General features: G+C 54.2%; 7 protein-coding genes across 7 annotated transcripts; 4 read left to right on the top strand and 3 right to left on the bottom strand.

Moving 5' to 3' along the window:
- Window positions 1–418: 418 nt before the first annotated feature.
- GUITHDRAFT_112513 (hypothetical protein) lies at window positions 419–3,424 on the bottom strand (the record flags this gene model as incomplete). Its single annotated transcript, XM_005828463.1, has 5 exons — window positions 419–1,980; window positions 2,389–2,711; window positions 2,904–3,236; window positions 3,285–3,313; window positions 3,371–3,424. The coding sequence occupies 5 exons, from the start codon at window positions 3,422–3,424 to the stop codon at window positions 419–421; spliced, it is 2,301 nt and encodes a 766-aa protein (XP_005828520.1).
- Window positions 3,425–3,734: 310 nt separating this feature from the next.
- GUITHDRAFT_112512 (hypothetical protein) lies at window positions 3,735–5,730 on the top strand (the record flags this gene model as incomplete). The annotated part of the gene is made up of 7 exons (XM_005828462.1): window positions 3,735–3,746; window positions 3,797–3,863; window positions 4,060–4,099; window positions 4,174–4,397; window positions 4,439–4,539; window positions 4,589–4,636; window positions 4,687–5,730. 7 exons carry the CDS (start codon window positions 3,735–3,737, stop codon window positions 5,728–5,730), a joined length of 1,536 nt encoding a protein of 511 aa, XP_005828519.1.
- Window positions 5,731–5,940: 210 nt separating this feature from the next.
- On the bottom strand, window positions 5,941–6,900 carry GUITHDRAFT_112511 (hypothetical protein; the record flags this gene model as incomplete). Its single annotated transcript, XM_005828461.1, has 5 exons — window positions 5,941–6,037; window positions 6,086–6,150; window positions 6,242–6,623; window positions 6,678–6,745; window positions 6,820–6,900. 5 exons carry the CDS (start codon window positions 6,898–6,900, stop codon window positions 5,941–5,943), a joined length of 693 nt encoding a protein of 230 aa, XP_005828518.1.
- A 655-nt stretch (window positions 6,901–7,555) lies between these two features.
- Window positions 7,556–8,935, bottom strand: GUITHDRAFT_112510 (hypothetical protein; the record flags this gene model as incomplete). The annotated part of the gene is made up of 7 exons (XM_005828460.1): window positions 7,556–7,693; window positions 7,737–7,841; window positions 7,896–8,072; window positions 8,123–8,325; window positions 8,488–8,623; window positions 8,669–8,776; window positions 8,924–8,935. 7 exons carry the CDS (start codon window positions 8,933–8,935, stop codon window positions 7,556–7,558), a joined length of 879 nt encoding a protein of 292 aa, XP_005828517.1.
- An 813-nt stretch (window positions 8,936–9,748) lies between these two features.
- On the top strand, window positions 9,749–10,586 carry GUITHDRAFT_153829 (hypothetical protein; the record flags this gene model as incomplete). The annotated part of the gene is made up of 1 exon (XM_005828459.1): window positions 9,749–10,586. A coding segment is annotated over exon 1 (733 nt), but the record flags the coding sequence as incomplete, so codon positions are not given.
- Window positions 10,587–12,127: 1,541 nt separating this feature from the next.
- On the top strand, window positions 12,128–13,503 carry GUITHDRAFT_153828 (hypothetical protein). The gene has a single exon (XM_005828458.1). It carries the CDS (start codon window positions 12,161–12,163, stop codon window positions 13,448–13,450), a length of 1,290 nt encoding a protein of 429 aa, XP_005828515.1. The 5' UTR covers window positions 12,128–12,160; the 3' UTR covers window positions 13,451–13,503.
- A 4,360-nt stretch (window positions 13,504–17,863) lies between these two features.
- Window positions 17,864–18,268, top strand: GUITHDRAFT_60850 (hypothetical protein; the record flags this gene model as incomplete). Its single annotated transcript, XM_005828457.1, has 1 exon — window positions 17,864–18,268. A coding segment is annotated over one exon (405 nt), but the record flags the coding sequence as incomplete, so codon positions are not given.
- Between the last annotated feature and the right edge of the window lie 1,757 nt (window positions 18,269–20,025).

Below are 20,025 nucleotides of genomic sequence, written 5' to 3'. Positions count from 1 at the left end.
CGCGGCCGCCCGCTTTGTGGCGGCAGCGGACGTCTCGACTGACAGTGGTCAGTCGGCTGCCTCCGGGTATCGCGTCTAAGGGATTTTATTCCTCCTGCATGCTCCTGCTGCTTGTTGCTTGATTGCTTGACCCTTCGGCTGCTTGTCTGCGCGGCTTCGCGCTTGGGCTGGCGCTGCCGCGTCTGGGTGCCCGCAGTGCTGGTTCTTTTCGGGCTTGTGTTTTGTGTGTGATTGTGCAGCTTCTCGCTGTGGACTGTGTGCCTGCCGGTTCAGCTTGTTCCTGCTTTGTTTTGCTTGAGGCACTTTTTACCTTCTGCCAGTAAATCCATTACAGATGCCGGGGGGCGTCCTGCGTCATCAGGCACAGCAGCCGGGGCAGGTGGGATCGCCGCGCCATCTGCAGCCGGTGCAGGAGCCCTCACACGACGGTAGAGGATCGCTCCAGCATTATGAACGAAGTCGTGCGCCTCAACGAAGAAGGTCGCCAGAGGATGCTTCTGGGCACGGAGTAGTGAACGTCCAGGCTATGAGGAGAGGGCAAGGTCCGGGACATCGGCTGGTCAGAGTACCAAGCGAGGAAGCGAGCGATAGCCGTATAGTAAACAGCGGGGTGTAGACCCTCAGAGGGCGTGAACTCGTCCCCTCCCCGACTATGCGGAAGCTCCCGCTTGAACCTCGCAAACTCTAGCAGGTCGGGATGCGCGGCGAGGTACTGCGAGGAAGGCCAGCGGTGGTATTTCTCAAGCCCCAGGTGGACAGAGAGGTCAAAGCGACGAATCTGTGATTGGACCCGCGGGAGAAACGGAGAAGACCCCTGGAGGAAGAAGCGCAGCTTCTGGAGATGGCTCGCCCTCACCAGCGTCTTGAACATGAAGCCATGCTGGACGAGCCCGAGCTTCGAGAGCTCTTCGTTGAGGGTAGAAACCTTCGCCCGGAGCTGACTAGCATGAAATCCATCCGTGCCGATAGGCAGGCCGCCAAGTGTAATCCCGCCAGTGACGACCTCGAAGTGAAGAAGTTGAGTCTTGAGACGGCGCTTAAGGCTCTTCTTCAGCTGCGAGAGATCAGGGTGTTGATGCCAGGAGGGGATGTAAACTTTCGACTCGCGAGGTTGAATCTCTAGCTTCAGATCAGCCAACATGTACTTCTTCATAGCGGACGTAGCTGCAACGGCATCCTCGAGTGGACCGACAAGCACGACGTTGTCAGCATAGGCCAAGACTCGAACAGAGGGAAAAAGCTCTGCGATATGGAGGAGCAGGGGGTGGATACTGTGGCAGAAAAATACGCTGGAGGGGACATCGCCCTGACAGACGCCCGAGGTACACTGAACGGAGGCTGACTGACTTTTGTGAAAGAGTCGAAGGTCAGCAGAGTCTCCATAGTAGCTGGAGAGGTAGGAGGCGAACAAACGGAGATGCTCGCAAGAGGGCAAGCTTGCGCCTTCAGTGATGCTCCCATCAAAGTAGTCGCGACTCGCACGTCCCTCGATTGCATCGAAGAGAGCCTGGCGGTCGAGGGAGTTGAAGGCGTTCTTTGCATCCAAGCTCACCAGCACTGTGGGGTTGGCAACATCCTCATCATCACCGCGAGCGTGAAGGGGCAGGAGCGCTGACGCTGTTTGCGAGAACTTCAGACAGCCGTCTCGATCGAGTCCGAACTGAATCGCTCGAGGGTGAGACGAGAGGAAGTGCTGGTCAAGAAATGAGCGAATCGCTGCCAAAGCAAGCTTCGTCGCGAGTCGACGGTGTTTATCAGCTCCCTTGGAGAGGGGCCCTGAATAAATCTGCCTCCTCGACGAATGGCTGACAGGGCAGGAATAAGAAGATCCGGCATCCGGAGAGCTCGACACCACTGGGGTGCTTGCTGCTGGTCCGAGCTCGCCTGCTTCCTCCCCGGCATCGGTCGGGTCACGCCGGTCCTTGGGCATTGCCGCGGCGTCGCCGCCGTCACGGGCGGCTACCACTGACTCGGCTACCGCTGACTCGGAGGCTAGCGAGGAGGACTACCTCGAGCGGTACCGTGTTCCTGTGTCCAGCCTCCCTCCGTCCGCTGCCCCAGGCGGACCCCCGGGCAACGCCGGCTCCTTGTCGGCGGCTGCCCTTTCTCCGTCCGCGGCCGCCCGCTTTGTGGCGGCAGCGGACGTCTCGACTGACAGTGGTCAGTCGGCTGCCTCCGGGTATCGCGTCTAAGGGATTTTATTCCTCCTGCATGCTCCTGCTGCTTGTTGTCGGCGGCTGCCCTTTCTCCGTCCGCGGCCGCCCGCTTTGTGGCGGCAGCGGACGTCTCGACTGACAGTGGTCAGTCGGCTGCCTCCGGGTATCGCGTCTAAGGGATTTTATTCCTCCTGCATGCTCCTGCTGCTTGTTGCTTGATTGCTCAATTGACCCTTAGGCTGCTTGTCTGCGCGGCTTCGCGCTTGGGCTGGCGGTGCCGCGTCTGGGTGCCAGCAGTGCTGGTTCTTTTCGGGCTTGTGTTTTGTGTGTGATCCACAGCGCACAGCGAGAAGCTGCACAACCTTCTGCCAGTAAATCCATTGTCCGTGTTGCTTGATTGCTTGACCCTTAGGCTGCTTGTCTGCGCGGCTTCGCGCTTGGGCTGGCGCTGCCGCGTCTGGGTGCCAGCAGTGCTGGTTCTTTTCGGGCTTGTGTTTTGTGTGTGATTGTGCAGCTTCTCGCTGTGCGCTGTGTGCCTGGAGGTTCAGCTTGATCCTGCTTTGTTTTGCTTGAGGCACTTTTTACCTTCTGCCAGTAAATCCATTGACAGCCTCAATGGATGTCAATGGATAGCGACACCCAACACCGCCCGTGACGGCGGCGACGCCGCGGCAATGCCCAAGGACCGGCGTGACCCGACTCGGATGCCGGGGAGGAAGCAGGCGAGCTCTGACCAGCAGCAAGCACCCCACCGACGTCACAGTGAGGGACGGAGACGCCTCGCCAGCTCCGCGCCGATCGTCGGCGCCACTCGACGTGTTTCCCCCATCGGAGTCGGAGACCTCCGGCAAAGACTCCTCCTCGGGCGACTCGACAAAGTCCGAGGAGGAGCTGTCCTCTGGCTCGAGAAGTGCTTGCGCGCGCAAGGGCGTCATGCGCCTCGCACCAGACCGTACAAGCAGCCGGTCCGCTGCCGCCACAAAGCGGGCGGCCGCGGACGGAGAAAGGGCAGCCGCCGACACTATGGATGTCAGCGCGAGCTCGACCTGATCCCTCCGTTGCTGCGCATCATCTCCAGACCTGCAAACGCCGATCCTCCAAGCTTCCCACGGCGCATGACAACCTTACTCGTACGATTCGGTCGATGCTGAACGAAGCTGGTCTTCAGAGCGTCATCGATGCAGTGGGGGATCCTCGGTCTCGACGGCAGGTACCCTAGCAAACCCTCCCATCCTCATGGCCGCAAAAAGAAGGGGGGATATCCACATCCCTGGAATCCGCGATCGAGGGTCCGAGCAGTACGAGGGCGTGACGTTGGTCCACCCTTTGTGTGCCTGGAGGTTTCGCTTGTTCCTGCTTTATTTTGCTTGAGGCACTTTTTACCTTCTGCCAGTAAATCCATTAGCTTTGCAGCGTCTGAGAAGATTCGCAAACATCGCGCTGCATATGCTATGACTCCTCCTCCTCGAGCGTTCATCCCTCTTGCCATCTCGACGGACGGTACCCTGCATCCTGACACCCTCCGCTTCATCTGGTATCTCGCGGACATCATTGCTCAGCGCTCGATGCCTCTTGAGGATGCGGCGTTTGGTCGGCACTTCGTGCCTGATGACTGACCTGCTGCTGAGGTCTTGGCTCAGGCTCGCAAACGCGCCGCCACCTATCAGCGCCTCACTATGCAGCTGACGCTGGAGGCGCTCTTGTCTGGTGCGAGGCGCATGACGCCCTTGCGGGCGCAAGCACTTCTCGAGCCAGAGGACAGCTCCTCCTCGGAAAGTTTGTCGAGTCGCCCGAGGAGGAGCCTCTTCGCCGGAGGTCTCCGACTCCGATGGGGGAAACATCCCGAGTGCCGGGAGCCGACGACCGTCGCGGAGCTGGCGAGGCGTCTCCGTTGTGGCGGCAGCGGACGTCTCGACTGACAGTGGTCAGTCGGCTGCCTCCGGGTATCGCGTCTAAGGACAAGACGGATTTACTGGCCGCAGAGAAGGTAAAAAGTGCCTCAAGCAAAACAAAGCAGGAACAAGCTAAACCTCCTGGCACACAGCGCACAGCGAGAAGCTGCACAATCACACACAAAACACAAGCCCGAAAAGAACCAGCACTGCTGGCAACCAGACGCGGCATCGGAGTATCCGGGAGTATCCGGCTTCGGAGTATCCGGGAGTATCCGGGAGTATCCGGCTTCGGAGTATCCGGGAGTATCCGGGAGTATCCGGGAGATCGACAGGTCACTGCCATGGGGTCAGTGCGGGTCAGGAGCATGCGGGGGGGTGACATGTCAGTTCCCTTCGCCGCGTCCTCTTCCTTCGGAGAGCTCCGTGCTCTTGTAGCTCAGCGCCTTGGAGGTGCTTCTACTTCCATCCTTGTCCACCATGGCGAAGTGGTCAAAGCTGCACTATCACTCAAGTCTGATCGCTGATCAACCAGCGCAGGTCAAGGACCAAGAGCTTGTGAGTACAAGGATGAAAGGCGAAGAAGAGGTTTCTTCTTGCGACAAAGTTTGCTACCAGTCTTAAGCTAATTTGACCAGGTCATCTTCTTCATGGAGATTCACCAGCCAACTTCCGAAGACAACAGCGCACGGGGCACAGTGGATCTTCTTAGCTCCTCAAGCTTGACTGAGTTCTCCAACAACCTCATGCAAAGGATACAGCAGGCACAACAAGCTCAATCACGTGCTTCTCAGCCGTTAGTGCAGCCTCAACAGCAGGCACAAGCCCATCGGACGTCCAGGCAGTCACCTCAGAGTCAAGACGAGCGGCACAATGCTGAGCTAATCACGCAGTTGGTCGACATGGGTTTCCCTCGGGCACGAGCTGAGAAAGCTCTCCGAGTCACCGGGTTTGATCTGATGGATGCTGTCAATTGGCTCGCTGAGCATCAGGAAGATGCGGCTGGTGCTGCCCCCCCTGCCCCTACGACGCCTCCTGTCGTCCCCCCAAAGGTCAAGGCGTTGGAATCAGTGTTTGAACCAGTGTTCCAAGCCATCGCACTGGCTGCGCATGGGAACGATGAAGTTCGAAGGAGCCTTGAGCGTGTGCGCCTGCCTGCCATGGAGGACGATGGTTGGCGAGGGTTTTCAGCCTGCGTCCAGCGGATTTGGAAGGGAGAAAGAGATGCTGGATCGCTTTGTGTATCGTTAGATCCCAACACAGCTCACTTCGTGCGTAAAGTCATCGAGTTCGTCGAGATGCCAGAAAAAGACTTGTTGACTCAGATCGATGACGACAGCAGACATGCGCTGCCAAGAGATCCACAGTTCGAAACTATCCTGAATCAGCTGAAACCAAACCTCACGAGGCTTGCTGTGTTTGCAACAAAGGCGACAAAAGTTGCCTTTGGCGAGGCAGAGATGACAGATGCTGAGGAGGAAGGGCAGCTTGTTACGTTTGTCGAAAACATGGAGAAGGCGAATTACCAGCTCAAAACCATATGGGACATGCTTTGTGCAGGAGTCCGATCTAGCCAGGACCTCTTCGATTGCATCGTTCCGTTATCTAATGGAAAACCAGACGACAGGAGTTTCAGAATCGTGAGATTTATGCTGAAAGAGATCAGCATTCTTGAGAAGTAGTGAGGCATCGCTTTGATCTCATATTTTATTTGTTGTAAAGAGAAAGAAGGAAAAAATTGTCACTGAGGAAAATCCGATGGTAGAGGGATACAGCCTAGTCCACATCCTCACTCGCTGAACATGCATAGGTCGTTTCCGAACTTGCAGGTCCGTCAAGTTCGTTGTAGATTACGAGGGAAATCGAAGCACAGAGGCAAGAGACACGTGTTGTCATTCATCATCGGAGCTTTCAAACTTGATGGAGTTACTCGAGAGGTCGATGGCTCCCGGAGAGCGATACGATCGCTTCTTCTTGGTCTTTTCATGCCTGTAACCCGACTCCTTCAAAACCCGACAACCTAAACTCGAAGCAAACCTGAAGTCCCTCCCTCGAACCTGCCCTAAGATTCCAGCAGCTTTCGCACCATACGCATCTCCATTCTGCGGTAACAAGGCTTCAGATATTGACCATGGGTGGAGTAGAGCTAGGGGCTAGTAGAGTATAGAGACTAGAAAGCTTTCAAGGCCTCACCTTGGATTCGAAAGTGTTGTCCTTGAGACGGGTAGCTTCCGTGTGACCTCCTCGTACCTTCATGTAGGTGACATCTTCCTCCTTTATCCGCTTGAATGGTGTGCTGCTCTTGGAGTTCTGGTTGTCAGCCTCATTGGATGAAGAGTCAACTGGTCCTGATGTGGAAGCTCTCTCGTCGGAATCGCTCTGCTCCCCTTTTGCTTTGCTCTTTGATTTGCCTTTTGCCGCTGAATCTTTCTTGGGTCTCTCATCTTCACCTTCCTCAGCTTCGGAATCTTCGGGTGTAGAGGGTTTCTGCTTTCTCTTCTTCTTCTTTGCATTCTCCTTCTCTCCGTCAGCTTCGGATTCGTCTGATTTCGCCTTCTTACGTTTCTTCACATCCCTGCAAATGAAAGTCGTCATCATAGGATGACTTCATTGCACATGAGAGGACTACTTTTCTTTGCCATGTGCTTGATAAAGCTCATACATCTCCGTTAAGCTTTTCCCCTCTACGCTGGGCAACTGCCACAGAGGTCAGACGTTATCAACGACTCGCGTGCATGAATCATGCGATGAGAGGAGATGAAAGTCCGAACCTCCTGGTCGACCTCGCTCTTTAGCTTCTTTACTGTCTTGCTCAGCCCAGAGCTCACGAGGAACTCAAGCACCATCGCCATCAGCTCTCCTCCTTTCTCTTTTGTCTTCGCCGGCATGCTCGCACGTGAAGCGCTTCGGATACTACTCCGGATCTGACTCCGAATACCACCTCGGATACTATGCCGGATACCATCTCGGATACTATTTCGGATACTACACTGACAAGCCTCAGCCTCAGCGGCCTGGGCTCGTCACTGAGTAGTATCCGAGTTACTCCGGGCCGGAGCGTTCACACTACTGAAGTGCTGTAAAGCTCTACGTCGGGCCATGCCAGATCAGTTAAGTTTGGGGGACAGCAATCGGCAGGATAAGGGTTGGTTCTCGCTGTCCGATCGTGCGACAGTGTCACAGTGAGGGTTTGCTGATTGTCCTCGTACTGATTTTCAACTTAACTTGGAGTAAATGATAATAGCGACTCGATGGTGTTGTCCTTGTTCTGATTTTTTAAGTCACTGAAATATCTTAATTCAAAGTTTGATAAAAGCCCCGAGGTGAAGAATCGTGAAAACTATCACTGCGGTCAGGCTTTCAAGTTAGCACAGGCGACGGACAGACCGCGTTTGGTCTGACCTTGCATTGATGCGCTCTTGCTGCGTTAGACGGAGGGGCTTCCTTTGTTTCCACACCACAAGTCTTGACCCCGGCTCCCCACGAAAAAAGTTTTTGAGTTGGTCACTACTCAGCAGATGGGCGCTGAGGGCGGATCATCGGGTTCAGCAAGTGACTGAGAGGAGGAGACTGGGACCTCATGTCGTTTACAGCATGGATGACATCTCCGGCCTGCAGGCGAGCGGTGTCTGCCGGCCCCTTCACCTGTAAGTGAGAAAAAGGAAAACCCACGCAAGAGAGAGGAGACCTCGGGCTGAACAGACAGCACTTCGAAGACGTCATGAAGACCCTTCCAGAGCTCCATCCCCACGTTACCTTGCTGGTTTCGAAAGATGACTTGCGATTCGATGTACTGAGTGAGGATCAGGTCAGAGATCGCAGTCTCTTGTGACCGTCCAAGTCTTACATTCTGATTGCCGGAGACATCGAGCGCATGGCTGGAAAGCACCAAGTGAACCAGGGAGCCAGGCCTTCCCAAGAGAAGAGAGTCGAGTTCTTCTAAGTTCATCACGCTCGTGCTTCTCCCCTCTACCTCATGAAGGATCTGCCCAACACGGACGAGGCCGCTTGAGAAGGCTGTTCCCTGCATCCAAGGAGGTTGAGAGGCGGGCAGATTCAACAGACGGTTCAGACCGATCGTTCCATCGATGTCACTATGAACGGCCCTGGATGCTCAACTTTGGCACAGGTCATTCCCACACTCGTCAAAGCTCCCCGTCCCATGTGTGCACCCCTGCTGCCTCGGGCAACGAGAGCTTGTCGGGTCTGGCGAGCAAACTTGACCTTGTCGAAGGCTCCGAACCTGCTTCTGCTGATCTGAAAAGAAACTGAAGAGCCTGGAGGGCCAACAATCAGGGCCGTCACTTCATTCGAGGACAAGCTCAAGACGTCATGCCCATCAACCCTATGAATGACATCTCCAGCACGCAGGCCAAAGCTCTTTGCCGATCCCTGCAAGAACGTACGACACCGCCTGTCATCATTTCTGAATCACACACCCTCTTGCACCTCTGCTTGCAGACTAGATACGATGCAAGGCCCGTTGAACACTTTGTAAAAGGTCAGCCCCACGCTTCCGAGGCTTGATGGACTTGAGTTGCGAGGGATCAGCAACTCGTGAAAGCCTTCCTCTGACTGTCGGGCTAGTGTCACTGCGTGTTGCAAAATGATAGAAAGAACCCAATCTGAGTCGCCGAGAGCTTCTCGTTCCATGATGACGCCAGGCTTCAATGCGGTGAAGGAATAGCTAGAAACCTCAATGATCAGATTCTCCCTCTGCCTCTTTCTCTGCCTCAGTCAGTCAGTCAGTCAGGCTGCCTACCTGCCTACCTGCCTACCTGCCTACCTGCCTGTCCCTCCCTTTCTCTGTCTTTCTCTCTCAGCGACCCGACCATCAAGCACAAGTAGACGATTTTGACTGACGGTTATGAGTACCAACGGCAACATTGCCGCCAACTCTCGAGGTACGTTTTTTCTTTGTCTCAGTAACGTGGGAACGCATCGCTGCACTGATGTTGTATCAACACTAGCATCTGATGATGTATCAACACTAGCATCTGATGTCGTATCAACACTAGCATCTGATGATGTATCAACACTAGCATCTGATGATGTATCAACACTAGCATCTGATGATGTATCAACACTAGCATCTGATGATGTATCAACACTAGCATCTGATGATGTATCAACACTAGCATCTGATGATGTATCAACACTAGCATCTGATGATGTATCAACACTAGCATCTGATGATGTATCAACACTATAGCATCTGATGTCGTATTGGCATTATCCTCTACAAGGAGCTTCTAGATTGCTGGACAGCTCATCTCACAACAGCTAATTTCATTGTCGAGCTGTTCACTTGTCTAGGCAGAGTCTCTATCACTCAACGCCATCAGTTGGTCTTGGCGAGCCACAAAAAACTAGTATCTTCTTCTGCTCTCTCTCTCCTCTTTTCTCTTCTTTCTCAGCATGTTGCAACCGAAAAACGCAGCTCAGGCCCCAGGTATCCATCAAACGAAACAAGACGAAGGTAAGGGGATGAAAGTTGTTTGTAAGGCTTGTTTGTTAGAAGCTTTCCTTTCAATTCCTTTCGTCATGCCCTCCGAAAGTAAAAGACTAGTACCTGTGATGATCGCTGTCAAGGCTTGGCTGATTTCTTGTCAATTCCGCCTCACGATGTAGGACCGGTTACCGTTATCAACCGTTATAGTTTTTGGGCAACTCCTCGTCTGCTTGTGGTGCAGTTGCTTGCTCGCTGGCGTAGGGGCTTGGGGACGGCGCGGGGCATAAGCTCAGTGAGCTCAGTGTGAGTGCATGCGGTGGGTCACGTTGCTCCTTCTCTTCCATGGTTGGCTCGCCCTCTCCTCCGCTTCCTGTCCCGCTGGTTACTACGATGACGGCTCCGGGACCTTGACGTGCCTCAAGTGCCCCGCTCTCACGACCAGTGCTTTCGGTTCTACCTCCAAGAGTCAATGCGCTTGCATTGAGGGCTACTACGATGATGGCAGCGGTACTAATAGCTGCCTCGCCTGCTTCAACTCCTCTCGCTTCCTCGGCGGTTCTCTCTCCTGGTCCATCCACCCAGCCTTCCGCCAAGGCACGCGAGTCGTCAGCTTCACATTGCGATCCGCATGGACAAACCTGACGAATTGTGCGTCCGCAGCGACGTCAAGCGCTGCTCTCTCAGCCTGTGCAGAAGCAGGAGAGCTGGGGAAGGTAGTTGTTCGGACATGCTTTGATGAAGCTTGCGGAGCCAACAGCGAGGAAGTGGAGCAGGTGAATGACATGACGCTCTTGTCGGCTCTCGAAGGGTCTTGGGAGTATGTCAGTGGAGTGATGAATTTCTCTATCGCGGTGGATGAGAGAGGCATTGCTATGATAGCATGGTTACAACAAAAATCAGTGCACAACAGTTGTTCTTCACTCCCTTTTGTTCCTTGTAGTGGGTATAATCTGCATTACTGGCAGGACAGTGTGGTCATGTGTAACGACCCCTCGCTACTCACCACCTACGTCAAGATCTGTTGCAACAACTGTACAGGCTTGAAACAAGACGTTTATGATTGTATCCCTACACTCGCTCCCTTCCGATTGCAGAACTTTTATTCTCCCAACATATCATTTCCCTTGGCGATCTTCATGTCCCATGACTCTGTGCCCGGGAATGTCTTTGTCAAGGTGCATGATTATGACGGTCAGATGCTCAAGCTGTTTCCCGTGCTATGCAAACTTGAGGGATGTAATAGCTCTGTACGTTACCGCGCTCTGGACCTCTTTCATGACTTCGACCCGTTGTATGGCCCCTCGATTCACTTAGTGAGCTCAAGCACTCAAGGCTGGTCGGAAGTTTACGCAGTGCAAATGTCAGACTACATGTGGAACAATGTTGAAAGGTGGGAATTGCAATCGATTCCTCCGAATACTTCCAATGGAACCGTCGTCACAGCTGCTTTCTCCATTTTTTATCAAGATTCTTCTCCCTACATGCCTTATTGGAGGAATTGGAATTCAGACATCGTATGCAACATCCAAGATTCCGCTCCTTGCTACGCCGATTTGATCATCTACACTGAGCAGCAAGTCGACGAGATCTTGATCACAGCAGCACCAGGCTTTGCGTTGGCTGTCGGCCAAGACTTCTGGTACAACAACACGAGAAAGAGTTTCAGCTCGAGCGATTGCTTCAATGAAATGATAGCCCCCTACCTCCCTTGCGGGTCCTGCAACCTCCAGCAGATCTCTCGTCTGGAGTGCAGGTACTACTACACCCCTCGCAGTGAAGCGGTAGGAGAGAATGACAACATCTGCTTCATGGCAAGGACACATGCTGGTGGCTACAGCTTTCTCAGCTCACCTTACTGCGTTCGGTTTCATGTATCCGGCCCTATTCCCACCTTCACCTACACTGCCTCGCAGGAAAACTTCACCTATCGTTCTGGTTATCAGTTTGACTCAGAGTTCTATTTCTTTCCTGCTTGTTTAGGTCATAACACGCAAGAGACCGTGGAAAGTTCTACCAGCGCAAACAATGTTAAAATTCACTTGTACACAGAATATCCGAGCAATTTGACCAGCAATCAGACGCAAGTGAGTCAGTGCGGCAGGTTCTCTCCCTATGGATTCTCTCCGGTGACGCCAAGGGTGAACCCCCAGTACCAACTCGAAGATCCTACACGCGACAGCTCCATCCTAGCACCTTTATCAAGCAGTTTCACTTACGTCAGCTCTCCTGTCTCCACAGCCTTGTCTTATTCTCTCAATATCACTGAGGGCAATGGAATTTTTGTAGATTCCGTGTGTGCTGGGAGCAGCTATTGCCCGAACATCTATCTGAACGAAGACATCAAGATTGTTGCTTATTCCATCGACAACTCCAAGTCAGTGTACCACAGATGGGTGGGGAAGCGGCCCAAGCTGGAGTGCTATGCCTTCCAAGCCTCTTGTTTGGATCAGATGTCAGTCAGTGAACACGCTCTTGGCAATTACGCAAGCTTGATTCAGCGGTGGATCCTCAACCTACAGGCCCCACCTTACTTCCAGCTGAACCAGCAGGGCTGTATCATCTCGCTCAGAGCCAGGGGCTCGCGTAACTCCGTCTCTCTGCCTTGCCCTCTAGCCTCCTACGCTGAGGATCATCGGCGGGACCCGTACAAGGACAGAGCCATGCAGATCGAGATCAGCGCGACGGATTCGATCGTCATCGAGCTCGTAGCGAGGGACCCGAACCCGCAGGACTCAGTCCAGATCTTTGCCCTAGTGCAGGGGGTGCTCCCGACGGGCTTGAGGCTCAGCCCGACCTTGTGCATGCCGGAGACGGTGCTGAGCGACTCGTGTCCCTCGCAATCGCAGAGCTGCTGCTCGTCCTGCCCTCCCGGACGAGACTACTGCACGTGCGGGGGGTTTCCCTCCCAGACCTCCTTCTGTCCCGTGGACACGAGATGCAACCAGGCGAAGCTGCAGGTTGAGTACGCTCCCCTTGCTCAAAACGCCAACACGACGGTCAGGCTGAGCTTCTATCCGAGAGACTCCTCTTCTTACTGCGCGCTACATGGGATCCGCGATGCTTCCTCCATGGGTTGGTCAGGCAACTACTTCAACCTCACAATCTCCGTCCGACGAACGACACACGTGTGGAAAGCTGATTGGTTCGACAGATTTCTACTGCAAGATCAGATCATGTCCATGTACGTCGGCTGCGTGCTGTCAGTTAGGACAGCGTTTGTCAGTCGCGCCATTCCATCATCGGGTATCGTAGTAGAGCGCTTTTCTAGGCGGACGTGGGTTGAAGAAGAAGGAGCGATCGAGGTTGTCGGTTATCCCTCAATCTCCACCAACTCCAGTCTGCTGGACTTGCAAGTGGTTCCCAGGAAAGGCTCAGAAGGAAGCCGCATGTTCCTGTGTGTCGCTGCTCTTGACGTGAACGGGCTGTTGATCAGTAACGGAACTTGCTCGGACAATATGGAGCCTTGCATGTACGATTCTGATTGCTCGCGTCGCTGTTTGCCTGTTTGCATGCGTTTGGAGACGCACAAGTGCAGGTATTGCGTGGAAGAAAACATTCTCAGCTCAGTTCGGGTTCAGCTGGGCATCGACATTAACTGGATGAGGTTGTGGACGTTGAACGATGATTCTTCGCTTGTATTGGGCACTGCTTGTCCTCCGTTTCTTGACTGCAGGAATGGTTCGTTGAGTCAAGCGGTACTGGACAACCCGAGTCTCCTGCCGTTGCTCTCTCAGCGGGGAAAGTTCATCGTGTGGGTGGGGCTTTTGCAAAGGCTGGAGGGAGACGCACAGGCTGGAGCACTCGCCTGCGCCTTCCGATCCTCACTTGCGAGCTTGCAAAGCTTGAACCCCGACCTCGGCATCCTCAACTCAAGCTCATCCGTGCTCAAAGGCTCTAACGTGTGCCTGGCCGCATGCGAAAGAAGCAGAGGGATGTCACCAGTTTGCTAACCTTACCTGTAATAATATTGATGAGAATGAAAGCAACCTGTATGTCTCATGAGAACGACGTTTGAGGTTTCTACCTCCTCTCTCCGCTCGCTCGCTCGATCGCTCGGATCAGTCGTGGTCTTGTCGGATCTTCGATGCCTCACGACCCATCCCCACCGCAACCTCCAGGAGACTTTGACCTGTGAGTTCAGACGGAACCAGCAGGCGAGAATTCAGGCGTGTGAATCGCTCAGTGTGAGGTCATATCGGTGAGCAGTGATGACTTCATTGATGCCAAACACACATGATCACGTTGCCGGCACAAGTCATCGACATGCATCAGCTTCAAGGCCTTCTCTGACGTGGGAAGAGGTGTTCGATAACTAGAGCTGATACAAGTGAGCGACGCAATTTCGAACACCTGCCCTTGAAGTTCTCTTCCATCTTGTCTTGCCTCACATCATCTTCCTTTCTCTCACCTTCGACCTCTTTCTCCTCCAATGAAAGGAAAGAGATAAGGAGGAGAGGAAAGACAAAGAACTAAAACGAGGGTTCCTGGGAGTAGCAAGGGAAGTAGAGATAGAAAACAAGAGGAAGTGGGAGAACTGGGTCATGACATAAGTATGTACATCACGAGATAGGAGGTACATGAGAAGAGGGGAGAGGGGAGAAGGGAGAGGGGAGAGGGAGAAAATTCAGGAGGTACAGGAGGAGGATGAGTCGCAAGGAGTTACATCAGGAGAGAAATTGATCCAGGAGTACACACGAAGGAGGAATAGGAGGAGAGGAGGTACAAGAAGCGGTGTAAAAGGAAAGAGGCACAGGAGAAGACAGTAAGAGAGATAGGCACGAGAGTAGAGTAGAGGAAGGAGGATGTGTAAGAGGAGGAGAGAATAGGAGAGAGGAGCAGGTACAGGAGCAGGTACAGCAGGCTGTACAGCAGGAGGTACAGGAGCATGATACAGGCGAGGGCACAGGAGCAGAGACAGGAGCGGGTACAGAAGCACTGCAGGAGCTGCTGCAGGAGCTGCTGCAGGAGCAGGTACAGGCAGAGAGGTACAGCAGCAGTACAGGAGCTGCACAGGAGCTGCAGAGAGAAGGGAGCAGGAAGGGAGGATGAGGGCCAGATGACTGGCCCAGATGAGGCAGCAGATCTGCAGCAGATGAGGGCCAGAACACTCTGCAGAACACTGGCCAGAACAGGTGCTGGATGAGGGCAGGGATGAGGGGAGATGAGGGGGGATGAGGCAGGGAATGAGGGGTATGAGGGGTATGAGGGGTATGAGGGGTAGTGGGATGTCAGGCATGCGCTGACAGTCAAATACCCTCATCCCCTCACTGAACCACCAGTCAAGAAGCTCGAAAACGAGTGTTTTCGTGAATACATCGAAGGTTAGTTAAGACCAGCCACCTTAACACCACTGCATGGGAGGGTAGGGGTACTTTTGACCCAAATTTCAATGGTAAAATAAGGGGGTACTAAACTGGTATGGAACGGGTGGGGTCATTTTCATGGGTGGGGTATCTGACCTTTTCTTTTTCTGCATTGGGTTTACCGGACTAGGGGTGCTTCATAGGAACCCCCCTCACAGGAGGGGTCATTTTGACTGATAGCAAAGGGGTCCAATCGGACAGTGGTGGGTACAGGGTTGATTGCAAAGAAAACTTGTAGCGAGGATGGCGGGAGGAGTAGGAAGCAACAGTTAGTTCATATGCTCCTTTTCAGTAGAAAGATGCTGTTGTGGAAGATGCTCAAATCTGCTGTAGGAATCCATACCGTTCAATCATTCTTGTTTTGATGTTCTCATACAAACATTTGACATGGCCTTTTTGCATTTGTGACTTTCTTGCTTTTCAGCGATCGGACTCATTTCGAATGGTCACCGAATATCAGCAAAAAGACTGGAATAACCTTTGAATGTCAGGACTTGGGTTTTGAACAGGAACAAGTTGCATCTGTCACATATCAAAACAATGACATATCTCAAACCTGAGTCATTGTCGTCGTCGTCGTCGTCGTCGTCGTCGTCGTCGTCTCTTGGAAAGCGCAATCACGACCGAGACCACTTGGACATGATCAGCGTCACAACTTTTCGGGAAGATTGGAAGTGCGAATTTCAAGAAGCACGTTACTCCACCACAGAAATTCAATTTTGCATCAAATACGCAACTCCTGCATATCTTCTCGTTTTCATCCTAAAAGGCTTTCAAGCGCTGGCAGCAGGGAAGAAGTTAGTGGTCTACTCGCTGACCTACTGCCCCTTCTTACTTAACTCCCTCTTCTGCTTCTTCTTGGGTAGGACTCTCAGCGACAAGAAGTTCAGGTTGTGGAACATGCGCAACTATGACTTCATCGTCGTTGCGTTCCTTGCATTCTCGGTCGTCACCGCCACAGTGCCCTATCTCCTCGAAGACCTTCAAGCCAGCTACAGGAAGCAAGGACCAGCTCCATGGATCCAAGTGAGCAGGTCGGTGCAGAAGGGCTGGAGCATTCGCAACTGTAGAGACCTGGATCCTTTGCGAACATTGTGGTTCTGGCCATCGTTTGAGAGCTCTGGATGTGGCAACATGGTGACGGGAGGTCATCGAGCCGTCCTGCTTCTCATCTCTTCAATCAACTCGATCATCTTCCGAGCAAGCGGCAAGGCTGCGCTTGCTCTGTGTCTCTTCTCGACTCTCTCTCTCTTATTTGTCATCTTTCTTTCTGGCTCTACCCTCTCGGCAGACTATGCGCTCGTTTTGTTCCAGCTCGTCATAGGCGTTGCAAGCTCTGTTGTCTGTTGTCGCAACTATCAAGAAGAGATTCAAAAGTTCATCTTAGCCAAGAAGACCAAGTACGTCGCAGAAGAGAACAGGAGGATTGTGAAGAACCTCGTGCCGGAAAGCGTGGTCGGCAAGCTCGCAGGCAACAAGAGCAGCGACAAGATGTTCGGAACCACCATCAAGGACTGTGTCGTCATGTTTTGCTCAGTGGAACCTAGAGAATCCTTCAAGCAGATTCCAGCGGGCCAGTGCTTTGAACTGCTGAACAGCATCTTCGAATCGTTCGATGCAGCTGTGTCGAGGTATGGCATGTACAAGTATCAGCATGTCAGCGACTGGTACATCATCACGTGCCCGCGTGCCTCCAAGCCGCTTGACAGCAACGATGAGCATGGAGACTCGAGGCATCATGCCGCAGCCATGGCGTCACTGGCTTGTGAGCTGATTGATACTGTCAAGCTTTACAGGTTGAACGACACGGAGCTGAGCCTTAAGGTCGGGATTAGCTACGGCGACGTTGCTGGAGCCATCGTGGGGATTCATCGCAAGTACTACTGTGTGTACGGGAACACAACCAACATCGCAGCTCGCCTGTGCAAGCACTCGCCTGCCAACCGCGTCTTGTGCACTCCAGAATTTTCCAAGCTGATCGATGAGCATCGAGACAGCCTGACGTGTCAGGCTTACAAGCATCTCGACATCAAAGGTCTGGGTCGCATGGAGGTTGACGAAGTGAAGAGGGCTGAGGACAGCTACACCTCCTTCGAGCCGAGGAAGGAGTCGTGCTGCTCCAGTCCCACGATGGCCTCCTCAACCTCCTCTTCCCCCTCCGCCTGGCAGGCGTTAGACCTCTCGCATGCCAGGGACATCGACTTTCTGAGCAGCTCGACGCTTAAGGTGATTCGAGGGGCCCGCTATGAGATTGACGCGAGCGAGTCTTGCTTCGTGCACGCGCAGACTGAGCGAAAGTTCCTTGCGAGCTACACGGCGAAGCACCGCAGATTCCTCTGCCTCGGCGTCGTCGTCCACTCTTGCGCTGTCCTCATCCAGTTCGTTGCTATCAACTTCTCTGGTGGATGGCAGGCGGCGGCAAGAGACCTTCCCGAGGAGGTGGAGGAGGAGAGGAGCATGGTGTTCCGCATCCTCACAGCAAATTTGTGCTTGAACTTTGTACTGAGCTTACTTCTCATCACCTTCGCGTTTCTTGAGCGATGCACATGGGAGACATGCCAGTGGAGTTTCATCGGCATCAAGCTTCTTTTCTTCCTCTCCTCCCTGTACGCGAATCTGCATGGGGCAGACGACGGCTGGAGCATAATCTTTACCTGCGTCTTCTCGAGCTTTCACTCGCTTGTCAGCGGCGTCTCCCGGCAGCAGAACCTCTACATCAACCTCGTGGCAGGCTCTGTGCCCATCCTCCTCATCTCGCTCAAGAGCCACAAGGAGGGACGAGGAGCGATCGTCCTCGAGCTCCTCCTGACCTGCTTCACGTCCTGGACCCTCAAGCGAAAGTTCGAGCGCGTCGAGCGGATCCACTGGAGGCTCTACAAGGCTTACGCCATCGAGCTCCGGAAGCTCCAGAAGATCCTGGGGGACCTGATGCCTCAGAGTGTGGCAGAGGATCTCCTGCTCAAGCCCCTCGAGTCTCGCTGCGCCATGAAGAAGGCGGTTGTCCTTCAGCTCGACATTTGCAAGTTCACTACAATGTCAAGAGACCTCAACCCCCTCCTGCTGGCCCGGATGATCCACGAAATCTTCTCGAGCTTCGACAAGAGCGTCGTCACCCTCCAGCTCTACAAGATGGACACCATCGGAGACGCGTACATAGTGGCCGGGTGGCTGCCTGACGGCGACGACTGGCAGACCAGAGACGAGACGAAGACGACCTGCCTGCTTGTGCTCGACCTCGCTCGCAAGATGATCTCCACTCTCAAGAGGTACAACGAGTCTCGCAGGCATCAGCTCAACTGCAGGATCGGCATCGGCATCGGCGACGTTGCCTGCGGGCTGCTGGGCAGGTCGCAAGCTCGCTTCCACCTGCTCGGAGACGCGGCGAACCTGGCGGAGCAGCTGGAGCAGACAGCAGAGGTCAACACGGTCCACGTGTGCGGGAGGCTACTGGAGGCTATCCTCAGCGCTCAAGACATAGTCGACGAGAGCCCCTTCGAGCGGATGGAGAGCGACTGGAAAGACTCGCTTGCCTTCCAGAGCGCTCGATCGCTCTACTTGAGTCACTCCCTCCTCACCTTGCCGACGGTGCTGGACTGGCCAAGCTCCTACGAGAGCCTGTTGGACCATCAGGTGCCCGAGGATCAGCAGCATGTCAGGCGATTCTTGTCTCGGCTGGGATGGAGAGTGAAGAAGTCACAAGCGATCGACTTCGTCCCCTGCGACCCGCGAGACAGAAACGGCGACATGACATGCGGCTACGTCCTCGTCCCGACCTCGTACTGATGGCCAACCGTATGACGGTCAATCAGCTCCTGTACATGCTCATCACCTGTGCCCTCTTCCCTGACTTCAACTTGTAAACTCTCGAGGGTTCGTCTTGATGCCCTTCACTGAATGAATCAATGATAGTAAAATCTTTCAATGCACTGATGATCCGCCGGATCTGCTATGATCCGCCAGCAGTCTCTCTAGCGGCCGCCGGAGTCACTGTCCGCCGGGCCGACTCCGGCGATCGGACGTTGAACCCGGTGACTCATCAGTCGGGCCTTGAAAGGCTCCGTCAATGATTGGCCGGCGCGGCGCGGCCGCCGCAAGTTGAAGCCGCCGCCCGGGCTGGGACTTCAAAGGCTACCGTACTACCCCGGCGAGCCGCTACCGTACAGCGGGGCCCGGGTCGGGCCGGCGGGGCCCGGGCCGCCGGCGCCGCGGGGCCCGCCGCCGGCCGCCCCCGCCCGGCGGCCGTGCCGGGCGAGTCACGCCGAGTCACCGTGGCACCCCGGCAACTTGCTAAGAGTCTTTGTTCGGTCACAGTGGTGACTCGCGCGTGACTTCCGTGACAGGCTACTGGAGTCCGACCGTCCCACGAGGATCTTTGAGGGTCAACAAAGAATGAACCGTCCCTTTTTGATTGGGCCCCTCAAAACCCCATTTGATTGAACCATGAATGTTTAGTCAACAGCCTAATCCTACTCTTTCAGCATTCCGGGAGCTCATGATTCATTCCGCGACTCCCCAAACCAACCCTCAGCCCCCCTCGTATCCACCCACCCCCATGTTGCACACTGCCGGACGTCAAGTTTCGGGAATTGCCACCACCCCACCCCCTATTTCCTGCCTCAGGGTTCAGTCTGACGCTCTAAAGGGAATCCCCTATCCACCCCACCCCCTGGTATCGTATTGTCTCTCCAATCGACTGAAACGACGTCAGAGCCTTGCCCCCTTTCGAGTCTTTGCGTCCCATCCCACTACCCCACCCTCACTATTTGTAGCTCAACATAACCTTCACCCACCCTGTACCCACCCCATCTTTCATTACCCTACCCCCCTACAAGGAAATGCCTTACCTTCGTACCTGCAACAGTTCGACGTCCTGATCGGTCCCCTTCCGCCATGGTGAACCCCTCCTTCTCGCCGTCATCACCCTACCATCTACAGCAAATGTCGAACTTCGGCGAGCATTGAGAGCTTCATCATTCGACTACCCCTCTCTACCACCCTACCCCCCAGGTTCATGTGAAAGTACATTTACACCTCCCAGAGGGGAGGGCTCTCGTACCCCTACACCATCCCTTGTCCCACCCCCACCACTGCAACACCTTTTTGCCTTTACCGAGGCGTATTTGTCGTACCTTCATAAGACCACCCCACCCCCGATCACACCT

This window comes from Guillardia theta (assembly GCF_000315625.1).
Source record: "Guillardia theta CCMP2712 unplaced genomic scaffold GUITHscaffold_59, whole genome shotgun sequence".
Classification (NCBI taxonomy): domain Eukaryota; class Cryptophyceae; order Pyrenomonadales; family Geminigeraceae; genus Guillardia; species Guillardia theta.
Note: the sequence above shows the minus strand (reverse complement) of the source record. Positions and strands in the feature narration are given on the sequence as shown.

Coding starts and splice junctions, on each gene's coding strand:
- GUITHDRAFT_153828 (XM_005828458.1), top strand. CDS start 12,161: ATGCAGATCGAGATCAGCGCGACGGATTCGATCGTCATCGAGCTCGTA.